Raw genomic sequence first — 21,861 nt, 5'->3', positions numbered from 1 at the left:
GCGATAGTTCATGCGAAAATATTAATGAACACTGTTGCGAAAAGTATTATAACGCGATTCACACGATTCTGGCGGAACAAATTGTGAAATCGCGCAGCACGTTGTTACACTTGCGAAAATGATTTTGTTCTACATTTTAAAATAGAGTGTCACACTTTTTCTTTCAAATGTTGCTACCCGATGACAATCTTTAACTATGTGCTTTGACACGTTGGTCGTATGCAATATTTCTTTATCGATCTGAAAATAATTTTCGAGCACGATGTATTAAGTGAACCAAACAACGTTCTGAAATTCTTCAAACGCCTTTAGAATTTTGTATTTCACGCGTGCATTGTTACCACGAATGCGTCAAATCCGCGGTCCAATTAATTAAATGAGTTGTTTCGATTTTGTGCGACTTAGCGAGGGGACCAGTTTACGTGTGAAAGCGAGTTTTTATCATCGCTATTCAGCGACTGTTACATACATTTTCCGCGCACACAAAACTCTGAAAAAAATCGGCTGTGCAGAGAATTCTGTGACGGTGAAACAACGTTGCATTATACTTAATCTGCTGCAACTCGGAATAACGTTTTATTTAATTTCGCGTCCCCTTTTGTCCGCGAGAATTTGTAAATTTGCACGAGCAGCGTCATTCTATTTGCGACACGGCCGTTTGTGTACCGTTCCGTGAGTTTCCTGGTGCCTTTTCAAAATCACTGTGCACGGTAACCTATTTACGTTCATCTCGAAATCAAAGTTCGAGGGAGCACGCCGGCCGTGTATTCATTTCGAATTCATTTGGGTCAGCCGAGAATGGTTTTTTCGCTGCGCATCGTTGAAGCCCCGACGCCAGGCCGGGTTAATGCCATAAATGGGACCCTATCCTGTTTTTTGTTAGACACGGACACATTCGCGTAAACACATACGTGCACAATAATAAACAGTCGCGAAATGGTTCCGGATAGTTAACGTTTCAAGTACGAAACGCGGTGATGTACACCAAGGGATATCCTTTTCCTTTCTCCGCGAGATGCTAATCTCTCACGAACCTTTTAAGGGGACATTACACTTCCTCAGGTCGGAAAATCGACTTTTTAGAGAGTATCATATTTCAATAATATTCTCTGAACATTTCAGAGGAAAATTCGAAATACTTTCGAAGTTATAGACGATTATATAGCAGGCATAGCTGATTAAATGTAAACATAAGTAGATTTTATATGCGAAAATTCGTTTGTCAAATCTTTAAACGCGTTTTCCTCAAAACAATCGCTTCGATATAATAAGATGAGAATCATAGAATAACAGCATGCAGTTCTTCTAATTTCTCTAGAGTTTTGTATTTGACCAATCCATTTTTTAAAGAAATGTATGAAATAGTACTTATATTTCTGAAACTGCGTGGTTTCAGTCCTGGTCTAAATTAGGCTGTTCTCCTCTGAAAGCAGCAATTAGACGAACATAACAGAGAGGCTAAAGCTGCAAAAGGGTCAATCATTTTCCCAGGCCCTTAATTAGCGGTTTTGACAGAAACGAATCTTTCCTTGTAGAACATGGTCAGGACATGGTAGGAAATGGTTCGGAATATAATGGTCCCGCGTCATCGAAGGAGCTAAACTTGTTGATGGGCCATTGATACGGTATCGGCGATCATTAAGTGCATTCCTGCAGCTGCAATCTTTTGCTCCGAATCGGGCTGTCCTGGTAACGCGGAGACGCGCGCCAGGCGTTTGTCCGCAAAACGGACCGCATCGGCAACTATTCCACCAATAATGGCCCTTTCTCGCCGGTAGATAACGAGCAAACGCGGTCTCGTCATTGTCCCGTTTAAATGGAACCGCTGTACCCAATTTCTCGAAACGGCAGCCTCCCTTGAATCACCCCTCGAGCCATCCTTATCCCTCAGTGTTCCGAGTGTCCGCCGAAAATTGCCGAGAGTATGATGGAACGACGGATGCACAGGCGTCGGCGATTTTTCTTAAAACTGGGACAGAAATCAGCACGGCTTGAACAGGATATATGTGTCCATAATTATGAAAGTGGTCCAAGTCATACAGTGAGACACACACTTTGAATCAGAACAACGTTTCTATGAATGGACCAAACGACTTCAATTTCTCTGTAAATATGTTGAATAATTGCCATAAAGGCCATATGGAAAATGGCCAGCTAAAAAAGTTGTAAAAATCAATTTTTAGTATTCTTTCTCAACTTATTTATTAGACGTCATTCACTAAACTAATTCTTCTAGCCTTACAGAGAAATTGAAATCGTTTGGTCCACTCGTATAAAAGTTATTCTGATTTAAAGTGTGTGGAATCAGTTATGCTCGCTGCTGTATATTTCTTGTTTCGAGATATTTAAACTCTTGCCGTATTTTATATTTTAACGAGCCACACTCGTGAAGATTTTGAATAAAGTCTAACAAATATGAATCTTTCGCATATTTCGTTGAACAATATTCACTAGAGCACCGGATACTTCACGTACTTCATGGGTGTACAAATAAAAGAAGCAATACCGAGGCCTTATTCTTCAGACCTTGAACGGACAGCAAAAATTGCACGATTTTCGCAAATGAAGTCGACTTTTTTCCGACTTTTCGGGCCAGAAAGAGTAGAGGCTCCGTATTCCGGAGAATGATGAGACCGCGGAATATTTTTCGAGAGCATAGTAGATCGAGCACTATGCGACATGCACGTGAAATTCCGCAGGATCCGATAGCTCTCTCGAGTTTCCGTGGCTGGTGGATTTGCTATGAAGCCACCGCTTCGAGACCGAGACCGAGACCGAGACCGAGACCGAGACGGAGACACCGCGTCGGAGCAAACAACTTGACTCTGTGTGCATGCCGACGAGACGTTATCGAAGTTCCATGTACCCGCATGCTCGCGAGGATTTGGTGCATGGAAAGTAAGCTTCTCGAAATAATTAGAGGATCTCGTGTCTCGAGCACGTATCAAGTGCAGTCTGCATTGTACGAGCCTCTTTAATCCGAACGCGCACTGCTGGTCGAACCCTCGTCCGAACCAAGTACGGATTACCTTCTCGATCTCGTGACAGTCTGCTCAAGTTATTTTACTATTCCACGGAATAATCGTTCTCGACGATATCTCTGAACAAGCCCCCCCCCCCCGCCGATTATTGCAATTAGAAGATAGCTAAATCTTCGATCGAAATGGCCAGCGTTCGCCTCCGAGAACGTTTAAACACTAAACTTCCCATTTTCAACTGTGACACGATTTTTTGGTTGTCTTATTGAATTTTAAATGCTACGTGTATCGGTGAGACAATAGTCGTACAAATGATACAACTGTTTTGTTTTTAATGATTTTATTTTGGAACTTTTTACCAACGTTTGCCACATTTTTCTGATTGAGACGACACCGAACACGACACAATTTTGTTCATATTTACTTGTTTAATTCGCGATATTGTGGGACCTCTATTATCCGTACTAGTCAGTGGAATTCCTGCATTAGATTAAATCTTCACTGATTTTTGTATCGAATCGTGTTATGCTAGGTGTTCCAGCTACATATGTAATTCGATTACTTCGAATCACTACGAAGCTAGACATTCAATGAAAATTTTAAAACATCAAATTTAAATAGCATTTTCCGGAGGTTTCAAGACCACCTTAATTTTCGGAGATTTTAAGATCACGTAAAATTAAAATTGGAGAAATGATATTAAAGATTAGCTTTGCACCTCAAAGTTTCTAATGAACCTGCAGTTGTTCAGAACGTTTTCTATATAAGATCGGACATTTCATGTGCAGTAACCTAATATTATTTCCGTTGTGCTGTGGCTCTAAAATATGATTTAATAATAGTTATGTAAAACGTTAAGAAGACAGCAGAGTGAAACGACATTAGAACTGGAGCAACAACAGTCGGTTTAGATGAATAGGATTATTTGGCAAAGGCTCAGAGAGGTTTACGTTTCCATCCCGATAGTTTCTGGACTCGTGTGGTCCCGATAAGAGCGATTCGGTTACAAGATTAAGGAAAGTTACATGATCTGATAAGGTCGAGGACCCTCACAGCGACCGATAATGATGGCCACTAGGATTATTTGATCTGATAAGGACAACGCACGAACACCCACTACGCGATACCGATAACCTTGGACATGTAGGATCTGATAACCGCGAACCCAAATCTGCGGTGCCTAGACAAGGACGCCTAATCCTGACTCATCTAATTGTAAGTCAGTGGGTATAGAGCATGCGAGACTAGAGCTCGATAATTGTTGCAGACGACAACGACGCGACGCGACGTTTGGCGGGAACGACCGCATCGAAAGGTATAAGTCCTAACCCCCTAACAGATAAGAAGATGGTGGAAGAAGCGTCGACCTGCTTTTCGAGCTTTTGCGATATCTTCCTAGTTAGAAACTGGCGTACAGATTCTTTCAGATTTCACTGTCACGATGCGGATTTTCGAGATTTTATTTTATAAGCCTCGTGGAACTCGCGAAACCGTTCACGCTAATGAGAAATCTAATTTGTATGTTCAGGACTTGGTTCTTGCAATTTTCTGTGATGGTTTTCATTACAAAATTCGAGTTTGCACGAAGATGGCACTCTCGGTATGTTCGTCGCGACACCGGGCAAAAAATTAGCATCGTAATGCGGTTCATAGTTTTCAGTACTTCGTTATGCATAGGGACAACGCAAACGTGTAAATTAATAATTCATCCTTCAGAAATAATGAGAAAAGATTGCAACATTGTAGCCCAGAGGGGAATGACATACTCGGCTCGTTTGCGGCAACGTTGTGTGCTATAACAGGACGTTAATTTCTTAGTCGAGTATGACGAATATACTCTCGTCAAAAAATAAAACTAATATTTAAAATATACTAGAATGTACTATAGGTTTTGCACTCCAAATTCACCCTTTTGCAAATCAAATTCAACCTTAAGCAAATCAATTTCACCCATTAAGAATATTTAAAATTAATGTGATTTATTTATTTAGATTAAATTATAATATATTTATTTAGACACACGTGAACGGTGTCATTACCGTGAGGGAAACATAAGATCATTTTTAAAATGTATTAATCAGTAACTGGCTACATACAATGAATATATTATACATATCTACACACAGTTTTCATACATTAGTAATGTATATTAGTATGTGACATAATAAAGTGGTCATCGGATAAGGAATATTGTATTCTCTACAGGGGGTTCCATGGTCACCCGAACAATAAACAGCTCAGTGGATTATCCGAATGTGTACAGACGATAAATATTATCATTCCGCGTGAACACGCGTTTATTTTGACCCGTTAGCTCGAACGAGAAAGCACAAGGACCGGATGAATCAAACCCGCGCGCATCTCTCTTGACGAGTTTCTACGATGACAGGGGGCCGATGAAAGAGACATGCAGTCTAGGGTAAAGGCTCCAAGATAAACAGAGAGCCCGATGAATCACTTTCGACTGCGGCTCCGCAATATTGCATATCGGCGATCGAAGAAGAAGGGGTATGCTGTGTTAACCGACAAATATTATCGCGTGTTGAGAAATGCCACGGGGAATATAAATGGGATTGCCTTCTTCGGCTGATGCCGCCGCCGCGCCGCGCCGCGCCGCGCGAACTACGTGTAATCTCTGTTCTCGAGCATGATCTCTGAAACGTCGTGCCATGTGCCCGCTGTTCGCTGCTTCTTCTTGTAAAAGTCTTTTAATGCTTTTCCTGCGAGGTTCAGCATATTACAAGACTGCGAATTTTATGGATTTCTGACGAGATGCAATACAAAACTGAAGAAATTAAACGAATTGAAAGCAAGTCCCCAGGTCATGGTATCAAAAGAAGGACCACATTTTAATTTAGCTTCTGTTCCCTGTAATTGAATTAGGAAGTTTTTGAGTTATCAAGCGATCAAAGTTTCGGACTTAACGTTTACGGTAGAGGTGCTCGAATTTTCGGTTGTTGCGCAAGTAATTATAATCGTAATTACGTTCGGTGTCATTCTCATTAGAAACCCGAGACGAATACGATGGTGTGAAGGTTTAATATAAAAGAAATCAAACATTAGAAAACTTGCCGTTACTTGATCGCTGACTGGTTCCAAGGGGATCTCCTCAGTGATGAGGATATTTGGACACATACGGTAGAGATGTGTTTGACAGTTACGGAGAGAATTATTTAAATTAAATAAGTTGAGCGCGCTGATTTAATTATAGGCAGTAAACGACAGTGATTTGACGGTAAAATGTAAAAAAAAAGGTGGAAAGGTATGCGAACGGCTGATATCTGGCCGCAGGTTTAGTTCATTTTTGAGATCGGTCGCTTTCACCTCGTGTGCTCGCGGTTTTCCCAGGATGTTGGCGCGCGAGCAATCACGGCAATCACTTAGGAGGACGCTCCGTAGCGCTTTCACTATTCCCGGTATATCGAGGGCTTGATTTACGGTGGTTGTTTAATTGCGGCATAATCGCGGTTCGTTCGCGGCTCGGTCGCCAGCCTCTTCGGGGCGTTATCCGGCCCTCGTTGCCGCCGCACGATCGCATTCCATCCCGTCAATGTGTATCGTTTGCTCCGGTGATCGAATCGCGGTTCCCCTGTCATCGTAAGTTCAAGCACCCGTGTATGGGCTGTGATAATATTTAATCTGATTGTAACGCGATCGAGATTACCCCGTCGCGCATCGCACGTTGCCCCCGCCACAAAAACGAAGGAATTCTACTCTCTGCGCTACTTGCTCTCGATCAAAATCATACTTTATTCTAATATTACTCCTAATTTATCATGAGAAATGGTAATATGTAATATAATTAGACTGCGGATTTTATGCATTTATGACCAAAATGGATAGTTGCAATTGTAAGGAATAAGCCGTATTTATTTGTAAAACCGTAAGACGCACGGATAACCAATCGTTGACAGACGTGTTTGTCGCGGGCGCTCGTTTCGATCTGCCTTCTGTTTACAATTCGTTGGCGATTGTAATTTTACAATTCTTCTGTTCTTTGCGATTCTCTATTTTATAAATTCACCTATACGTAGGATTGTCTGTTAATACACACACGTACATACATACAATACAATAGTTCGGCCATCCTGACGATTAATCAACGTGCAGATCTGCTGCAAGCACAACAGTTTCGTCGGAGAATTATAATAGATACATATTATGATCGAATATGCATCGCGATCAGAGTGCGGGACACATTATGGTCGGAGCGGTATCGTTCCGATTAAGAAACGCATGTGACAGTCTAATGGATGGTAATTGCAATGTATGTAACTGGGCTGTGATTGAACGCTGCCTTTCGCGGCCCGGTGACTGACACAACGCGCAGATAAATTTTTGATACGTCCGATGAATCGTTTCAACTGTCAAATCGCGAGAAAATACGAGCGGAACGAATTATTTGTAGACTGTTACCGAGGTGATCGCCAGGCTGCGGGAAATACGATTTCAAGATACAACAATTTAGTCAGTCATTTCGTATTAAATGCTTTGGTAGAGCAAAAATGCTAATTTTCGACGAAATTTCACCCTGAATTTCCAGTTTAATTTAATATATTTCATTGTCGGGGGCCATTTATTCGAGATATAGCGCTACGAGGAAACGTATCAGTTCTTATCTCACGTGCATTGTTATAAACGTAACAAAGGAAATTAGTTTAAGGCGATGAGTCGCGATAGCCTCTCACGATTTCTGTGTAATATTGTTTTTTTTTCAAGCTTTTACGAGCTATAAACGCACAAAGATCCTCTGTCTAATAATTACCATTGGATTGTATACACGCTCCTCGCCTAGCAATTAAATCGTTTATACGTTTGCGATGAATGCTGGTGTTTGCTGATGAAACAACACGTCTGACTTCTTTACTAATGTTCTCGGAAGCAAGGTTTTCTGAAAACAAGCTCGCACTGTTTATCATCTATAAATTATCGCAAACACAATAAATTTTTAATTGCTTTTTCCATAGGCGACTATGTATCCACAGTCACATGGCTGTAAAATCACGTTTTTAATAAATAAAAAGGTATTTGCGTCATGTAGAACATAATAAACATTAACCCCTTGCCGTATTTTAACGAGTCAGACTCGTCGTGAAGATTTTAAAGAAAACCTAACGAGTATGAATGTTACGCGTTTCGTTTTAGATTAAATGAAATTTTATTCGTTTGTATTTATAAGCATTAAATTTTCTTTTCCCTTCTACGACATTTTTCCAGATAAAGACGTTTTAATCATCGTAACTGTAAAAAAAGTGGCACGGCAAGGGTATCTTTGTTTCTATATGTGCCCGTAATTATGAAAGTGGTCTAATTAAAATTTAAATTAATTCTATGTAATTTTTACGATATTGTAAAAAATGAACCGTTGAAAGTGTGCTTGTTATTTCATTATATTTTCATTATAACATTTCAAATTATATTCATTACATATAACATTTCCTTTAAATACTGGAAACAAGAAATATATGACCACTTTCACAATTATGGACACATATCTCGTACAGACTCATCCTGTTACACCCCCCGAGTGTCTCACCGCACACTTTTCCGCTGCCCCCTAATCCACGGTTTGGTAACAAGCTTCGCTTACCATCTGAAAGGGCGTCGTTAGCGAAACTACGAAAAATAAAAGAGAGGTGTAACGGGGTGGTAACTTGCGTCGCCTCGAAGTGCCCCTGTATCGTGTCGCACCGGTGTTTGTACATACTTATTTAAAACGGCGTCGACAATAGGCAGGCAAAGCCTGGGAAATGCTACTGTCCCCGCTGAATACAGGTAGCTCAATACAGACATCATTGTGCACGGGAGAATAGGGCAGCGCGAAGAATCGGGAGGCGTGTGGCTGATTAAATATTTAACAAGGTGCAGCAGATCCTTTGTGCTCGAACAGCCTATTCCGGCTACACTGTAAATGACATTTTTCTATTGTCGCGGAACGATCGTTCTCCGAGCCGCGAAAACCCCGCGCATGAGTCAATTAACAAACAATTTTGCTAAACGCGACCATCGAGGCTGCGTCGACGTTGCCGTGCTATTAACTTATTCGCATCAGAAATAATTATTTAGTTATTCAATAAGTCTATAATAGATCTTTGTGCACTTATGGCTCCTGAAAGTCTTCAGAAAACGGCAGAATTTAAAATTCGGCAGATCTACAAAAGCTACTACTACCACCGAAAACAACATTTCATTTGATTCCACTTACTTAAAATTCGTCTAGAAATGTTACAAATTGTAAAGCTAATTCAGCCGTGGTTCTGTTTCAGAGTGGTGAGGATCGCTCGAAGATGGGGTTGAAACGACGGCGCAACAAACCGGTGCATCGATGAGGTGATAAATTTTTCGAATAGGCGAGGTGGTGCAGAAGAAGATGATGACTGCCATGGCTAGGTTGCCTTGCAAGCAAACTTCGCCTTCGCAGCAGCCACGGGTGAACAATTTTGGGAACAGCCGAAACACGTACTGGGACATGCAGCCCAGGCATCCGGCACCTCCGTACGTCAGGAATCACCATCGGCACGTCGATCATACCGGTAAACCTGCCCTTTCATTTATTAATAAACGCCGCGGATGTTTGCATTTTGCATCCTGGTGGCACGCGAGAACGAGCAAATCGCGGTGTATAAACCGATAACTACGATGAAGGTTACTCGAGTTTTTCTCTCTTCTTTTATTTTTATACCATTAAAATAACCCGATAAAGAGGCTGCGTGCTTGTTTCAATCTCTTTTGAAACATTTCGATTTCCTTGCGAGGTGCTTCGACTGCGAAGTCGCGTCGGAGTCGCCAGATGAGGGGAGGGAGCACGAATCGAGGGGACAAAGTTACCCTCTCTCACGTGACATTGTGATAAATAGCAAAGATAACAAAAAAGTTAGGGGACTGTTGATTTTAAATTCATGTGAACGTAAGAAACCATTGATATTTTAATTCCTCTGACCCCCTTCAGATACTAAGGGTTAAACATCATCAATTATACAAGGTCTCCCAAAAGTGTTGTACTTCCTTGAGAGGGGTAATTCCTGAGGCCATTTCAAATAACTTTTACCTTTGCGAAAATATTCTCCTCGGCTTTGTTACGGAGTTATTCACGAAACACGCGGACCAATCCGAACGCAGCGGACGGATCTGGTTCGGCCAATGCCAACGCCACGTTCATCAGCGGGACCAGTCGCCGACCCAGAATTCCTTCGCTGTACGGGCGCTCTGATTGGCCCCACGTTTTTCGTTAATAACTCCTGAACAAAGCCGCGGAGGACATTTTTGTAAAGAAAAAAGATACTTGAAATGATCTCAGGCATTACCTCTTTTAAGGAAATCATTTTGGGACACTCTGCATAGCTACAAGAATGATCCGGCGTCCGAGATTTTGTTTAATTTACTGGAACGTTTAATAAGAAAGGGTCTAATTACTATTAATACAGTAGTTAAAGGAAAATAATTCAATTTGATCTAGTCCTAACTAGGAATTTGCGTGAACATCGCAGTGCAGCGTTCGTCCGCGGATATTTCTGCGAATTCACGTTTCAAATCGATCACGAAAGGACTATTTTGATTTGTCAAGGTACTTGGGTAGGAAATCACGTGCTGCGTTATGGTTGATGGGCCTCGAATAGAAGGGTCGGCGCGTTATGTCGTCGCAACGCGCGATTATTTTCTCCCCGTCACGCGTCGCCTTTACATTGACATTGAAGTTCAAAGCGTCCACGCGTTTCAAGACCAGTTTTTTTTTACATTTTACACGACCCCGGGGGTACGCGAGGCGTAAGGGAAAAAAGAACGCTGACCGTGGAATAAAATATTTTTACATCAGCGGCTATTGCGTTTCCTCGCTGAATATTCGCGCCTCAGCGAGAACTTTCGCAATCGGGCATTTTCGGTAAGGCGACTCTTTACGGTCGATCGCTCGCGCGTTTCCGGGACGAATTCGACCGGAGAATACAGTCTCCGAAAAATTTTCTAGTTCCTTGAAAGGGATGATGCGCAGTGGGGTATTTGTTAGTTCATTTTATGAATTATTTTAATTCATCTTAACGTCAGCTGTTACATTATGAAATCAGAAAAGCATTTTAACCGCGAACCTTTATGGACTGTAATGATATCAGAAAGAGAGCACCGGATTTTACTTAATAGTGTAACAAAATCAACAATGAAGTTTTACAATCGTAACAAAGCTTACAGAATGATTGTTACGTTCAAATATTAATAACTACATATACTAATTTAGATGATAACGAAATTAAATCTGTGCGGAACTGCTCTGTATACCTACTTGAAAAGCTTCCGCGATATAAGAATTTACGCAATTTCCTTAAAACACTTGAAAATCGCGAATGAATGAACGCTATTTCAGAGACTGTTTAAGAACGCAAAGCGTGTTATGAAATCTCTTGACTTTAGATGAAGTGGAGTACTTCGCGGGTGTGCAAATAAAAAAAGCAATACTGAAACCGTATTCTGCAGGCTATTGGCTACGTCGAACAGAAAAAATTGTCGCAAAAATTGTTATTTCTAATGTTGTCTGAAATAATCCTTTTTAGGCAGTAATTGCAGCCGGGTCACAATTGAGCGGGACACGATTGAAACTCGCGTTCTTCGGACCGGAAGGAGCGGAAGCGTTAATTAGGGTTCGCGAATCGATCCGCGAAACACGTGTGCGTCGACTCGTGGTTCAGAACTCAGAAGACCGTTCATTATTCACGTGAACCGTGCAACCTTTCCCGGAAAAGTTTGTATCCTTGAACGAAGTCCCTATCGACCGGACAGTTTTATCTTCACCCTTCACCGTTATCGCCGTTAATTATCCCTTTTCGCGACGAGAGGGAAACACACTCGTACAGGCTATTAGTTATAATGATCTTCGATCTGTCCGAATGCTTATTCGCGCGCTCGCGTATCGATTACTATCGCTGATTACAAAATTTCGTAACGGTAACGCGTACCGTTCTACACCTGTTCGGTGGAAAATTAACACGTTCGTTTCCGTGTTCGTTGATATTGATACATCCTCTTCTCACGCCGGTGTAATAGGAATTCAGGCTTTGTAAACCTGACTGATAAAGTGTGATTTGTAGTTTACGATCCTGATCTGCTAGCGTTTGCTTTTTTATTACTATCGGATAGCGGCGCGAAGGGACTTTATACATACATATATTTTAATTGTATCGTGTTTCCATTCTTTTCGCGAAGAATATTGTCTTTCGTGGGAAGAGAGAGAATTTATTAATGTAAAGAAAAGTAGTATTAAAATAGAAACTGAGGAGAGATGATTATTTTCACAGATCATTACAAAATACAATTTTCTAGTATCTATGAATTTGTTTTAGAAATAATAGAACGCAGCAGAATACAATCTTTCACAATGTTTCCAATTCGTTCAATTTACATATGTGTTAAGAAGTTATTCTAGAAATAAATACAACAACAAAATAAGAATTTTTCTCCTGAATTCCAACAAACTCGAGTAAAGTAGAATTTATTCTCTTTTGTAATGTGTTAAATAGGTTGAGAATAATATACACCAGTATTTAAAAATTCTTCTAATAATTTTACTGTTTCAAATTACACCTGTTCATTTTTTTTCATGAATACATATAATCCGCTGTCTATTTATCACAAACATATTTCTTGCTCGCTAACAGAATTGTATTAGGCGTTTTCTAAAAACAAACCGAATATAAATTGAAAACGCGAGATCAAGCGGAAATTTTAGAACTCCTAACGAAACAATTTCTGTTTCGTTGCGTATCTTTCGTTCGTTCGGAGAGATCCCTCAGGAATTAAAGGACGGGTTCGCGTTCGAGTCGAGTGCACCGTGCAACCGCTGCTGCGTTCCACGCGTCCGGAGTAGTCTAGTGTCTAGACACTCTAGACACATTTCTGCCGCCGCGGAATCCGCAGTTCCTCGGGCTTCTGCTTGCTTCATCTTTTTTCTTATCTCTCTTCCGCCGTTATTATCGCAGTCTGCGGTCGTTTCAAAAGAAAGTCTCGCACAGTGTGTCAAACACATGTCATCGGCTACCATGACCGACACGTGTGATTTGTAGCGCACGTAAACGCCGACATCCTCGCCAAGAAGCTCCGAAACGATTTCCGTTTCGAAAATAACGAATAATATCAACACTTTTTATCGCAAACTATATTAAAATTGTACGAAGCATAGATGTCTCCATGATCAAAATGACGATGTTTAATTAATTTTTGATATATGTACCAAAGATAATCCTCTCTCGAAGCCACGTAAATTGTATGAATGATGTGTTGTACTTCCTGGTCGAGCGAAACCAAAAAAGGGTGATATATCACAAGCCACAAACGATGTCCCGATGTCAAGCTGCTAAGTGTCAAATACAAAACCAAACGAACCCCTGCGCGGCGTAACATAGTCTTTTTTTAGAAACTTCTTAGTTGAAGATCCCTCCAACCGTGTCAAGGAACTCACTCGCGCTTCTTATAACCCTCGTTTGCTAGCGCGGGGTTAAAATGGCTTATGCTATTTGTTCTACCAAAGAGCGGATTCTCGTGTCCAATTATTTTTAGCAAATTCCTGCCTGAACCTAATTCTCCATCGCGCATACATATCTGTTTCTGGTTCGTTCGTCTTCTGTTTTTTACCTGCGCTCTGACTGTTTGAATTGTCTCCATCGATTTTCTCAATGAAATATATGTTTTACTCCGCACTTGATTAAAGTTTGGCTGAATAATTAATTAAAATTGTTAGTTATGCGTGGAATGGTTCATTCAGCCCGATTTATACAAAAATCACATTTCATTTACAAAATTGTTCGATATTATATTCTTTAATGTTACTTTGGCGTATAATAGAAATTTATTCGCTTCAGTTTTCGTTCGTGTTGGATATTTTATCATCGCCAGACCACGGATCTCTGTGCATATTTTTATTGTAAAATCACAAACTGCCAGGAAATACTTATTATTTTAGTGTGTAATATCAATATCGTACTTATTTATACAAAAATGATATTTCCTTTACAAATTGTTCAATATTAAATTTTTCAGTATTACTGTGGCGTATAATAAACTTTTATTTACACTTCTTTTTTATTCGTCTTGGATATTTTATCACCGCGAGATTTTTGTTTTGCTAATCTTCGATTGCCATAACAAAGATTCGCTGCTGATGTAACCGCTTTAACGGAAATGAAAGTTAAAATGAAGAATGCAATTTGTATTTATTCTATTTCAGAGAAACGGTTCCTTTCTTATTGATACCGTTTCATTCTTTATACATACATATAATTCCGTCAATTCGATGATAAAACGCGAAGGACTGTTCAGTTTTCTGGGACAGCGGATGCGTTTCCCTTACTTCCCGAAGCCATTGTGTTTCGACACCAGGTTATTTCAGGTTTCTTTTATTGCCGAGTCATACTGTGACAAAAAGTAGCGAAATGGGGAAATTGCAGAGTTTGCAACTTCGCTCAACCACGCCATTTATCTTAGGCGACACATCAACTTTTTTGCCACAGATTCCTGTTGTTATTGAAGGCGACAGTTTCTTTTTTACAAATGTTCGGAAATAATGGTTTTAGAGAGAACGGGTTTTCTTTCGTTAATCGTTGCGAACACGTGATTTTTCTGTCATATTTCTGATCCGACAAATTCTTTAAGGAAATTCAGTCTCGATTTTCTTTTCACGAAAACGATGAACGAAACTAAAAATATAGTTTAGCTTTTCGGAAATTGATTTCAATTCATAATGTTTATTTACGATTAGTTATACGATTAGTTAGTATCCCTGAATTAGACAAATCCACGAATTTCGAACTATTCTTAATTTCCGAGAAGAACAATTACAAATCAGAACGATAAATACATACATATAAGACGTTTGTAGAGACCAAGAAATGTGGCACGGGTCTGTTGTGAGATAACATGAAATCATTCCGTTTGCCAGCTGACTACTCTTTTATCCAATTGAACTGATTAATCTGGCCCAAGACGTGGCCGAATTCTCTCTGTTCAACGTTTATATTAGAAATTGTGATGAACGCGATCACGATCTAATATTAACCTCTGGCGTGCCAATAATTTTAAGCGAGAAGAAAACGTTCATCATTTTTTTACGTCCTTATATCCTTTTATCATTTTATATTGTTCACGATGTTCTTAAAACAGTCACATCTTTCTACTAATAACGTTTAAAAATTGTCGAGCTCGTCGATTTTTGCAGATGTTTATTTATAAATTAGTCTCAATCTTTGTTATCATCAGAAAATTTAATTCAATGTTTTCTTTGAACTTCATTTTCTTTAATTTCCAACTTATCAAAATGATTAAAGAAAGCAAACATTTTTCTAATTGTTTCTAAATGTTTATTTCGCACAAAGATTCGCAGTCCAGTGGTCAATCTATTGGGTCGGCAAGAAAGTAATTTCGGTATTTTAAGGTAAAATGAAACCGAATTTCTTTATTCAAACGATAAACTTTAATCGATAAAATATTTTCTTATTTATTCGTTTCGGCAAAAGATCATCGAACAGGGAAAATTCATAAAAGTTAATTGCTTGAATAAAAAAAATTGGGCTCTCTATTTCACCTTAAAATTCTTTCTTGCCAACCAAATAGTTCCAAGCAACGTACATAAGTGTCAACGCACACATGTATTTTATTCGAACTCATTGTCGGCAGAATCAGACACTACTGATTGTCGTGGCAACAATCAATTGACGCTTATTCGTGTCGAGTGAGAGAGTATAAATACAACCATAAATTGCGTTTAACCCCCGAGGCTCGATGCGACAAGCCGCCTCGACTTACACGAGTGCTATTTGTTATGTAAGTTGTGATAAGCGTTAAATGATTTATGCCCGATGGAACGGTGCATGTCTAAAAGTCAATGGGACGAAGTAAATAAACACGCGAAAATTCTGTACATCCCCTCGTACAAACATTATTCCGCAAATGTTTGACGAAGCTTGTGTATTAAAACGAAACACAAATAACTCGCGTATAATTACGGAGTTCGCTGCTTATAATCCCATTATAAAGTAGTATCACCACGTTCCTCTTTAATTCGCATCGGGCGCACACTTTTCGCGAAAATTCCGCGACTGATTGTCTGTTTGTTCTTCCGTGGTCGTGTGCCTGCTATTGATAAAAATTCAACTTCATTTTTATAGCAAATATTAGGGGCGGGGGAGGGGGTACCCGAAGATCTATGGCTAGACTGCGGATGTTCATGCAATTTTTAATTTTTGTAGACAAATTTTAAGAAAGTGGAATCATGTAAAATGTTATTTCCAGTGATAGTAGACTTTGTATTTCTGAAATAAATAAAAATCGTACTAAATGCTGTTGAATTTAATATTGCAGCATTTTTTGAACATTTTTATAAGCCTTTTATAAATGCATCAAGATCCGCAGTCTATCTATGACGTTTCGGTACCCAAAAATGATAAATTTTCGGGTCTCACCTCTATTAATATTACCCGCTTGTTTTCAAGTTAATACAACATTTTTGGGACACCCTGTATACCAAAATAGTAACGAACATTTCAATAGATGCATTATGTTTTTCACAATCACATTTCAAAAGTATGAAGTCAATAAATTAGTTAATGTTTTTTTTCTATTAAACAACTGTGTTTTTGTATCTTCATGAAAATTCCTAATACATACCGGTATTGTATTTTTAGTCCGGTATTGCAATCCCTAATTTAGCCCCTTACCCCACGATCTATTTTACGGTTCCAGTGATGAGAACTTCCTTTGTAGTTCGTAATTTCCTAAAAAAGAAGAAAATTTATATTTATTGTATGCCTGTATGTTCTCCAATAATTATACATTAACAGAACCAAAATAGAATTTCATCACGGTTTAAAGGAAATTAATAACATACATGCAAGAGGTTAGTGAACGACAATTGTAAATTGAAAAACAGGATGTTGTTTCACGTTTTAAACATTGTAGAAATTTGTGAATTGAAAAGCAGGATGTTATTACACGTTTTAAACATTGTAGAAAATTGTGAATTGAAAAATTTGATTCCTGTTTTGAACATTGTAGATTTTAATTTGTTTCCTACATTGCAACTTAAAATGTATGCGTGTGCTCGTGTGGTAGGCGTGGGCGTGGGCGTGGGCGTGGGCGTGGAGTATTGTTTGTCGAGAGCACTCGATGAAAACGATTAGGCAAGACGAAGATTCTTAATTGTTCGGAGATTTATCAGGTGCTCGGATCGCGGGTCAGCGATCGAATTCGATGGTCCTGCGAACGTTATCGCGGCCGGTATCGATGATTGTTACAAGTCGGGGGTGTCAGCTCCCTGGGGCGTGTCAGTCGGCCGTCATCAATCATCTGCGCGGCGTGCGTGCCACGCGAATGCCGGAGGAAGCCGCAGATGTCGGCGTACTGATCATTAACGCTCGGGCTCGCCTTGTCGTCGTTTCAAACGAGGCACTTTAACCCGAGCCCGTGTGCAAAGTGCGTACACGTGCACACTACTTGTCGATCACACCATTGGCGGAGGAAGCTGGACCTGCGAATTCGAAGAAATATCAAACAGCCTTCCCTCTGAAACACAGACGACAAACTTCAGAAACTCCATCCTGCTTAGATCAAGATTTTTACTTACAATTATAGATCAAGACTGGTAATAGAGTAACTGTACCGATTACTCCGGTATGTATCATGCTTTGTTCGTACTCCATTTTAACACTACACCTGCCGAGTTCTAAAAGCGATTATGTAAAATATTTCGGATTACAAAAATTCCAAGGCTCTGTTTATTTCGATTTGGTGCAATTTTTAACACTAACTGTGCTTGAATAGAGAAATTTATTGGATCAATTTTCAAGTAAGCAACTTCATAATTTCAACAATTGCCAGTGGTAGGTTTAGTGTTGATATCATTCTTGATTTATTGTAAAATAATAATTGTTTCGTAAGTTTCCAGTTCCATAAGTACTTAGATCTTTTCGTGCACTTCACCTGACTTTGTTTCTTATTTAGAATCGTCTCTTTATCTAGAATCGTATCATACCTACTTCCGCGCATCGAATAGGTATCTAATCTAAAACGTTAGGCCGAAGTGGACCTCGTTTTTCATCACAGTTGTAATTCACTCCGCAGTATTAAGAACGTTCCTAGTGATTTTTCAGCCACAGTAATGAGCTCCTGCTTCATATTTTTATTGCATCGAAGCAGGTATCTTTAATAATGAAACTTTCTTCTATGCAATTTAAAGCAGTATAAAGAATGTAGAATCATTTTAACAACAGTCCTTTGGTAATTGAGATGTATTTTTATGTTTTATGAAGAATGTTTTTTCGAGAGCGCGCTCTCATTAAATTGTACGAATTTATTCAGTATTTTAAAAAATAGCGCAGTGAAACGCACAGCCGCAGTAATAACTACATTTATCTTATGTTGGAATTTTTAAATTCGTTTCTGATTTCCACCGTGTACAGTACAAAGCAATCCTCCGAAGAAAGCTGACTATTCGCGCACCTCTCTTCTAATAAATAGAGCATAGTGATATTATGTAGTCAGTGCTAAGTGGAAACCTTCATGGATGACAGAGAGTGTTTACAGAGCTGCGTCAAACTTCGTGGGCCGACGTTTCAGACTCTCTTCGTTTTACCTTTTCGGCTTTGAGCCACGAAAAGACCGTCTACTGCCACTCACTTTTAGAAATACATAGTGGGGACAACAAGGTGCTCCAGGGCGGTGCAATGAACCGTGTTCCCTAGCTTCTCGTTGCACCGAATTTTATTGCAGCTTGAAATCTTGTACCCGCAGAACCATGAAACTTCGTCAAAGTTTCGCAATCTTCGCAATAACTATCGATAATTTAGTTTATGGATATGAAATCACAGCTGACCCGAGGAAAATATGCCATTGCCTAAACTTGTTAAACTTAAACACGCTCTATAGATTATGTGTAGATCGATAGAAATGTTTACCACCTCCGGTATCCTCGGCTATAAGCGAGATCTATGTTACTCGCGGAAATGTTATTTCGTCGGTAGTATCACGAGAACTCCCACAAATTCAATTTTGAGGCACGCTATTGCCGAGGATAATGATAGATTCAATTGCGAACATCTTTCGCTCATCACTTCCGGCAATTCATCACGCAGCAGGATGTTTGCCTTGACTATCCGGAAATAAAGCGAACTTATCGGCAAGGCCGGCATTACTCATAATATTTCGTCTCGCTTTCAAAATTGGTGATATATCGCGATTCTCATTCCAGGGGAAATCTTTTCTCTGTAGTATGAGTCATTTCTGTTACTTAATATCTGGATAAGAATTTCTGAATTGAGGATATTCATATATCTTCGAAATCATAAGTCTGCGGTCTAATAATTTGACTGAGGCCACGAACAAGATTTTATCATTACTACGATCGTGATGCTCGCAGAGTGTCCATACAAATTGCAAAAAATTGCATACAAGTGCAGCATCTCACGTGCATGAATCCACCCCGAAGTAACTCGCAACTACAAGTGTTCGGACCGAACGTGGTATCGGTACTCGCAGTAGAATTTTTTGCGCGCAAATATGTCGCACTCTTGGGGATACGCGCAAGTGCCATAAGAGCGTTTTTAAAATCACAGTGTGCAGGCGAAATAGCCCGGGTGCATTGCGCACGTCCCTTAGAAACCAGACGCACCTTTTCCTCTTGTCAATTTAAAATTCATCGAGTGAGAGAAAAAAAAGAACCGTATTCTGCCTCATGCTTTCTCCGCTTTATCTTCGACTTTTATTGATGAAGCGCATGGTGAACTTGCGCAATATGTAGTGAAAGTACCAGCACAACTTTCTATGCGAATCGGTAAGTTTTGCGAAGTTCAATTTGTCGAACGCGCGGACGTCGACGATTTTCCGTGAACGATGTTTATGAATAGGGCGATGAATTTTATCGAATTTTCGGATGTATAGCCCATTTATTACGCTTGTATTGCGCGTCGAACGAGGACGAACGGAAGCGGGATTCCTACGGAAAGCTTTAATTTATGAGCATGATCGACGACTATGCGAGATTTATACGGAATCGACTTCGCGAGAGGAGCTGTGCGTCTTGTAATTGGGAATATTGTGTAACAAATAGCGCACGATGCTGCCAACAAATTCCGCAAACTTTACGTAATCAAATTTTCCTCGTGATACCATTTTTTTTTAAATATTAAATGTCACATAGTTTTGTTCGCTCTCTCAATCATCTTCGTCGGCTAAAAATAATTTGCCTATGTTTATAAATTTCTTAGTTATGTTAATTTTTGCCATGAATGCCTCGTGTCACCAGATCTTCCTCGTGGTACCATTTTTTCGAAAATGAACTCATCCTAATTAGATTGCCGATTTTTAAATATTATTTAATGTGTCAAATAATTATTCTCTTCCTCCTCTCATTCCTCTTCATCAGCTAAGATAATTTGTCGATGTTTATAGATTCCTTTGTTATATTAATTTTTGCCATGAATGCTTCGTGTCACCAGATCTTCCTCGTGATACCATTTTTTCGAAAATATTAAATGTCAAATAGTTTTCTTCGCTCTCTCAATCATCTTCATCAGCTAAAAATAATCTAGCAATGTTTATAAGTTCTTCTAGTCTTTCTCTTTCTCAAATTCCGCCCATTAATTTTTGCCATGAGTGCACATCAAATCTACAAGTATAAATTTGCTTTTAATTTCATTTCCGATTTCCAGGATGATTTCCTTCATTATATAATGTAATTTCTAATTATTAAGATTGATGAATTTAGATTTGTTGCGATAATAGGGGCCTCACTTAGGAAATTCGTTTACTCTCTTGATGTTCGACACAGAAAGTTTCCACATTTTTCTGACAAGGGTTCATAATGCATGTCGGTAGTAATACATACAGTATTTGACGTAGTTTGTTCGAATCAATTGTTCGAGAGTGTGTCGCGCATGTGTGTTAAACAAGCTGACTGCGGTTGTGGCAATTTAGCATTTCCGACAATTTGAGGATACGTGACCGACGTCAATTGGCTTTGTTGCTTGTTTCATGTTTCACGTATTCCACCTGTCTTGAATATTTAATTAATTTAATGTAATGGGCGAACAACTGCAATCATCGGTGAATACAAATTACACGACTGCGTAAACATTACATTAATCTGTCGGAGGAAACATGCAATGTACACTAGTAAAACGTCTGTTTTCGATGTGGCGTCGCAATGGGATTTCCTAAGAAGTGTCAAAAGCATGGGGCCACTTTGAGATTACTTGAGGTTGCTTCCGCCTGTGACGTCGAACGAAAGAAGCATTCTTGCGTGGCGCATTAAACCGGAATTGTCCCAGGTAACCGGTGCGGTGCAAGGGATTCGCGGCGGAATCGCGTGGGTTCCCACGGGGGTAGCTTGTCTAACCCCTTGTTAAGGGGTTAAAGAACGTGTAGGCTAGAGAGGATTACGCGGAGATACGGCGAATGTCGGAGCGTTGGGTAAACGAGGCTCGTGCCGGCGCACGTGGCCTAACCCTGTCGAGCGGGTATCTGGCTCGGGCTGCGCGTTGCCGTTGGCCGGGTGTCCGTTTACAGGAAGCGGGCCATATTTACCGTTTTCACTGGAGTGTCACTTACAGCCGTCTGGTTTCCTTGTCACGTGCCGCAGGGAAGCGGAAGAGCGCGGTGGAGCTGCTCCAGGAGACGAAGGCGTTCTACGTCAAGAGCGAGACCGTTCTGGACCGGAAGCAGGAGCTGAAGAACAGCGGTCATCTTCAGGTGTCGCAGCTGAGCGCGCCCGGAGCGCCGCCCAGGTTGCTCAGGAAATGCGGGACCGCACCGACGTGTTCCATGCAGCCGACGTCCCCGTCGCAGCTACCGACTGCTCAGCTGACGCCGCCGCCACCCTGTTGCTGGGCATCCTGCCACGAACAGGACAGGCGTA

The 21,861-nt window shown here is 40.2% G+C and overlaps 1 protein-coding gene and 1 long non-coding RNA gene across 6 annotated transcripts in view; one reads left to right on the top strand and one right to left on the bottom strand.

The window, feature by feature from the left end:
• Window positions 1–21,861, top strand: part of LOC143213009 (uncharacterized) — a 58,262-nt gene that overhangs the window by 21,406 nt on the left and 14,995 nt on the right. For all 3 annotated transcript variants that reach the window (XM_076432432.1, XM_076432431.1, XM_076432433.1), the window contains exons 2-3: window positions 9,245–9,511; window positions 21,586–21,858. In XM_076432432.1, coding sequence (XP_076288547.1) covers window positions 9,349–9,511; window positions 21,586–21,858 — 436 coding nt within the window. In that variant the 5' untranslated portion in view covers window positions 9,245–9,348. The remainder of the gene's footprint in view (window positions 1–9,244; window positions 9,512–21,585; window positions 21,859–21,861) is intronic.
• LOC143213010 (uncharacterized) lies at window positions 11,717–21,694 on the bottom strand. 3 transcript variants are annotated; one of them, XR_013009845.1, is made up of 4 exons: window positions 21,555–21,694; window positions 16,620–17,478; window positions 16,415–16,468; window positions 11,717–16,088 (listed from the first exon to the last, which is right to left on the bottom strand). It is a non-coding gene; the product is annotated as an uncharacterized LOC143213010 (long non-coding RNA). The 3 variants fall into 3 exon arrangements; XR_013009844.1 differs by having other exon boundaries at window positions 16,620–16,726; window positions 17,026–21,616; XR_013009843.1 differs by having other exon boundaries at window positions 16,620–21,616.

Source organism: Lasioglossum baleicum, chromosome 10, assembly GCF_051020765.1.
Source record: "Lasioglossum baleicum chromosome 10, iyLasBale1, whole genome shotgun sequence".
In the NCBI taxonomy this organism is placed as follows: Eukaryota; Metazoa; Arthropoda; class Insecta; order Hymenoptera; family Halictidae; genus Lasioglossum; species Lasioglossum baleicum.
This window is presented reverse-complemented; position numbering and strand designations above follow the sequence as displayed.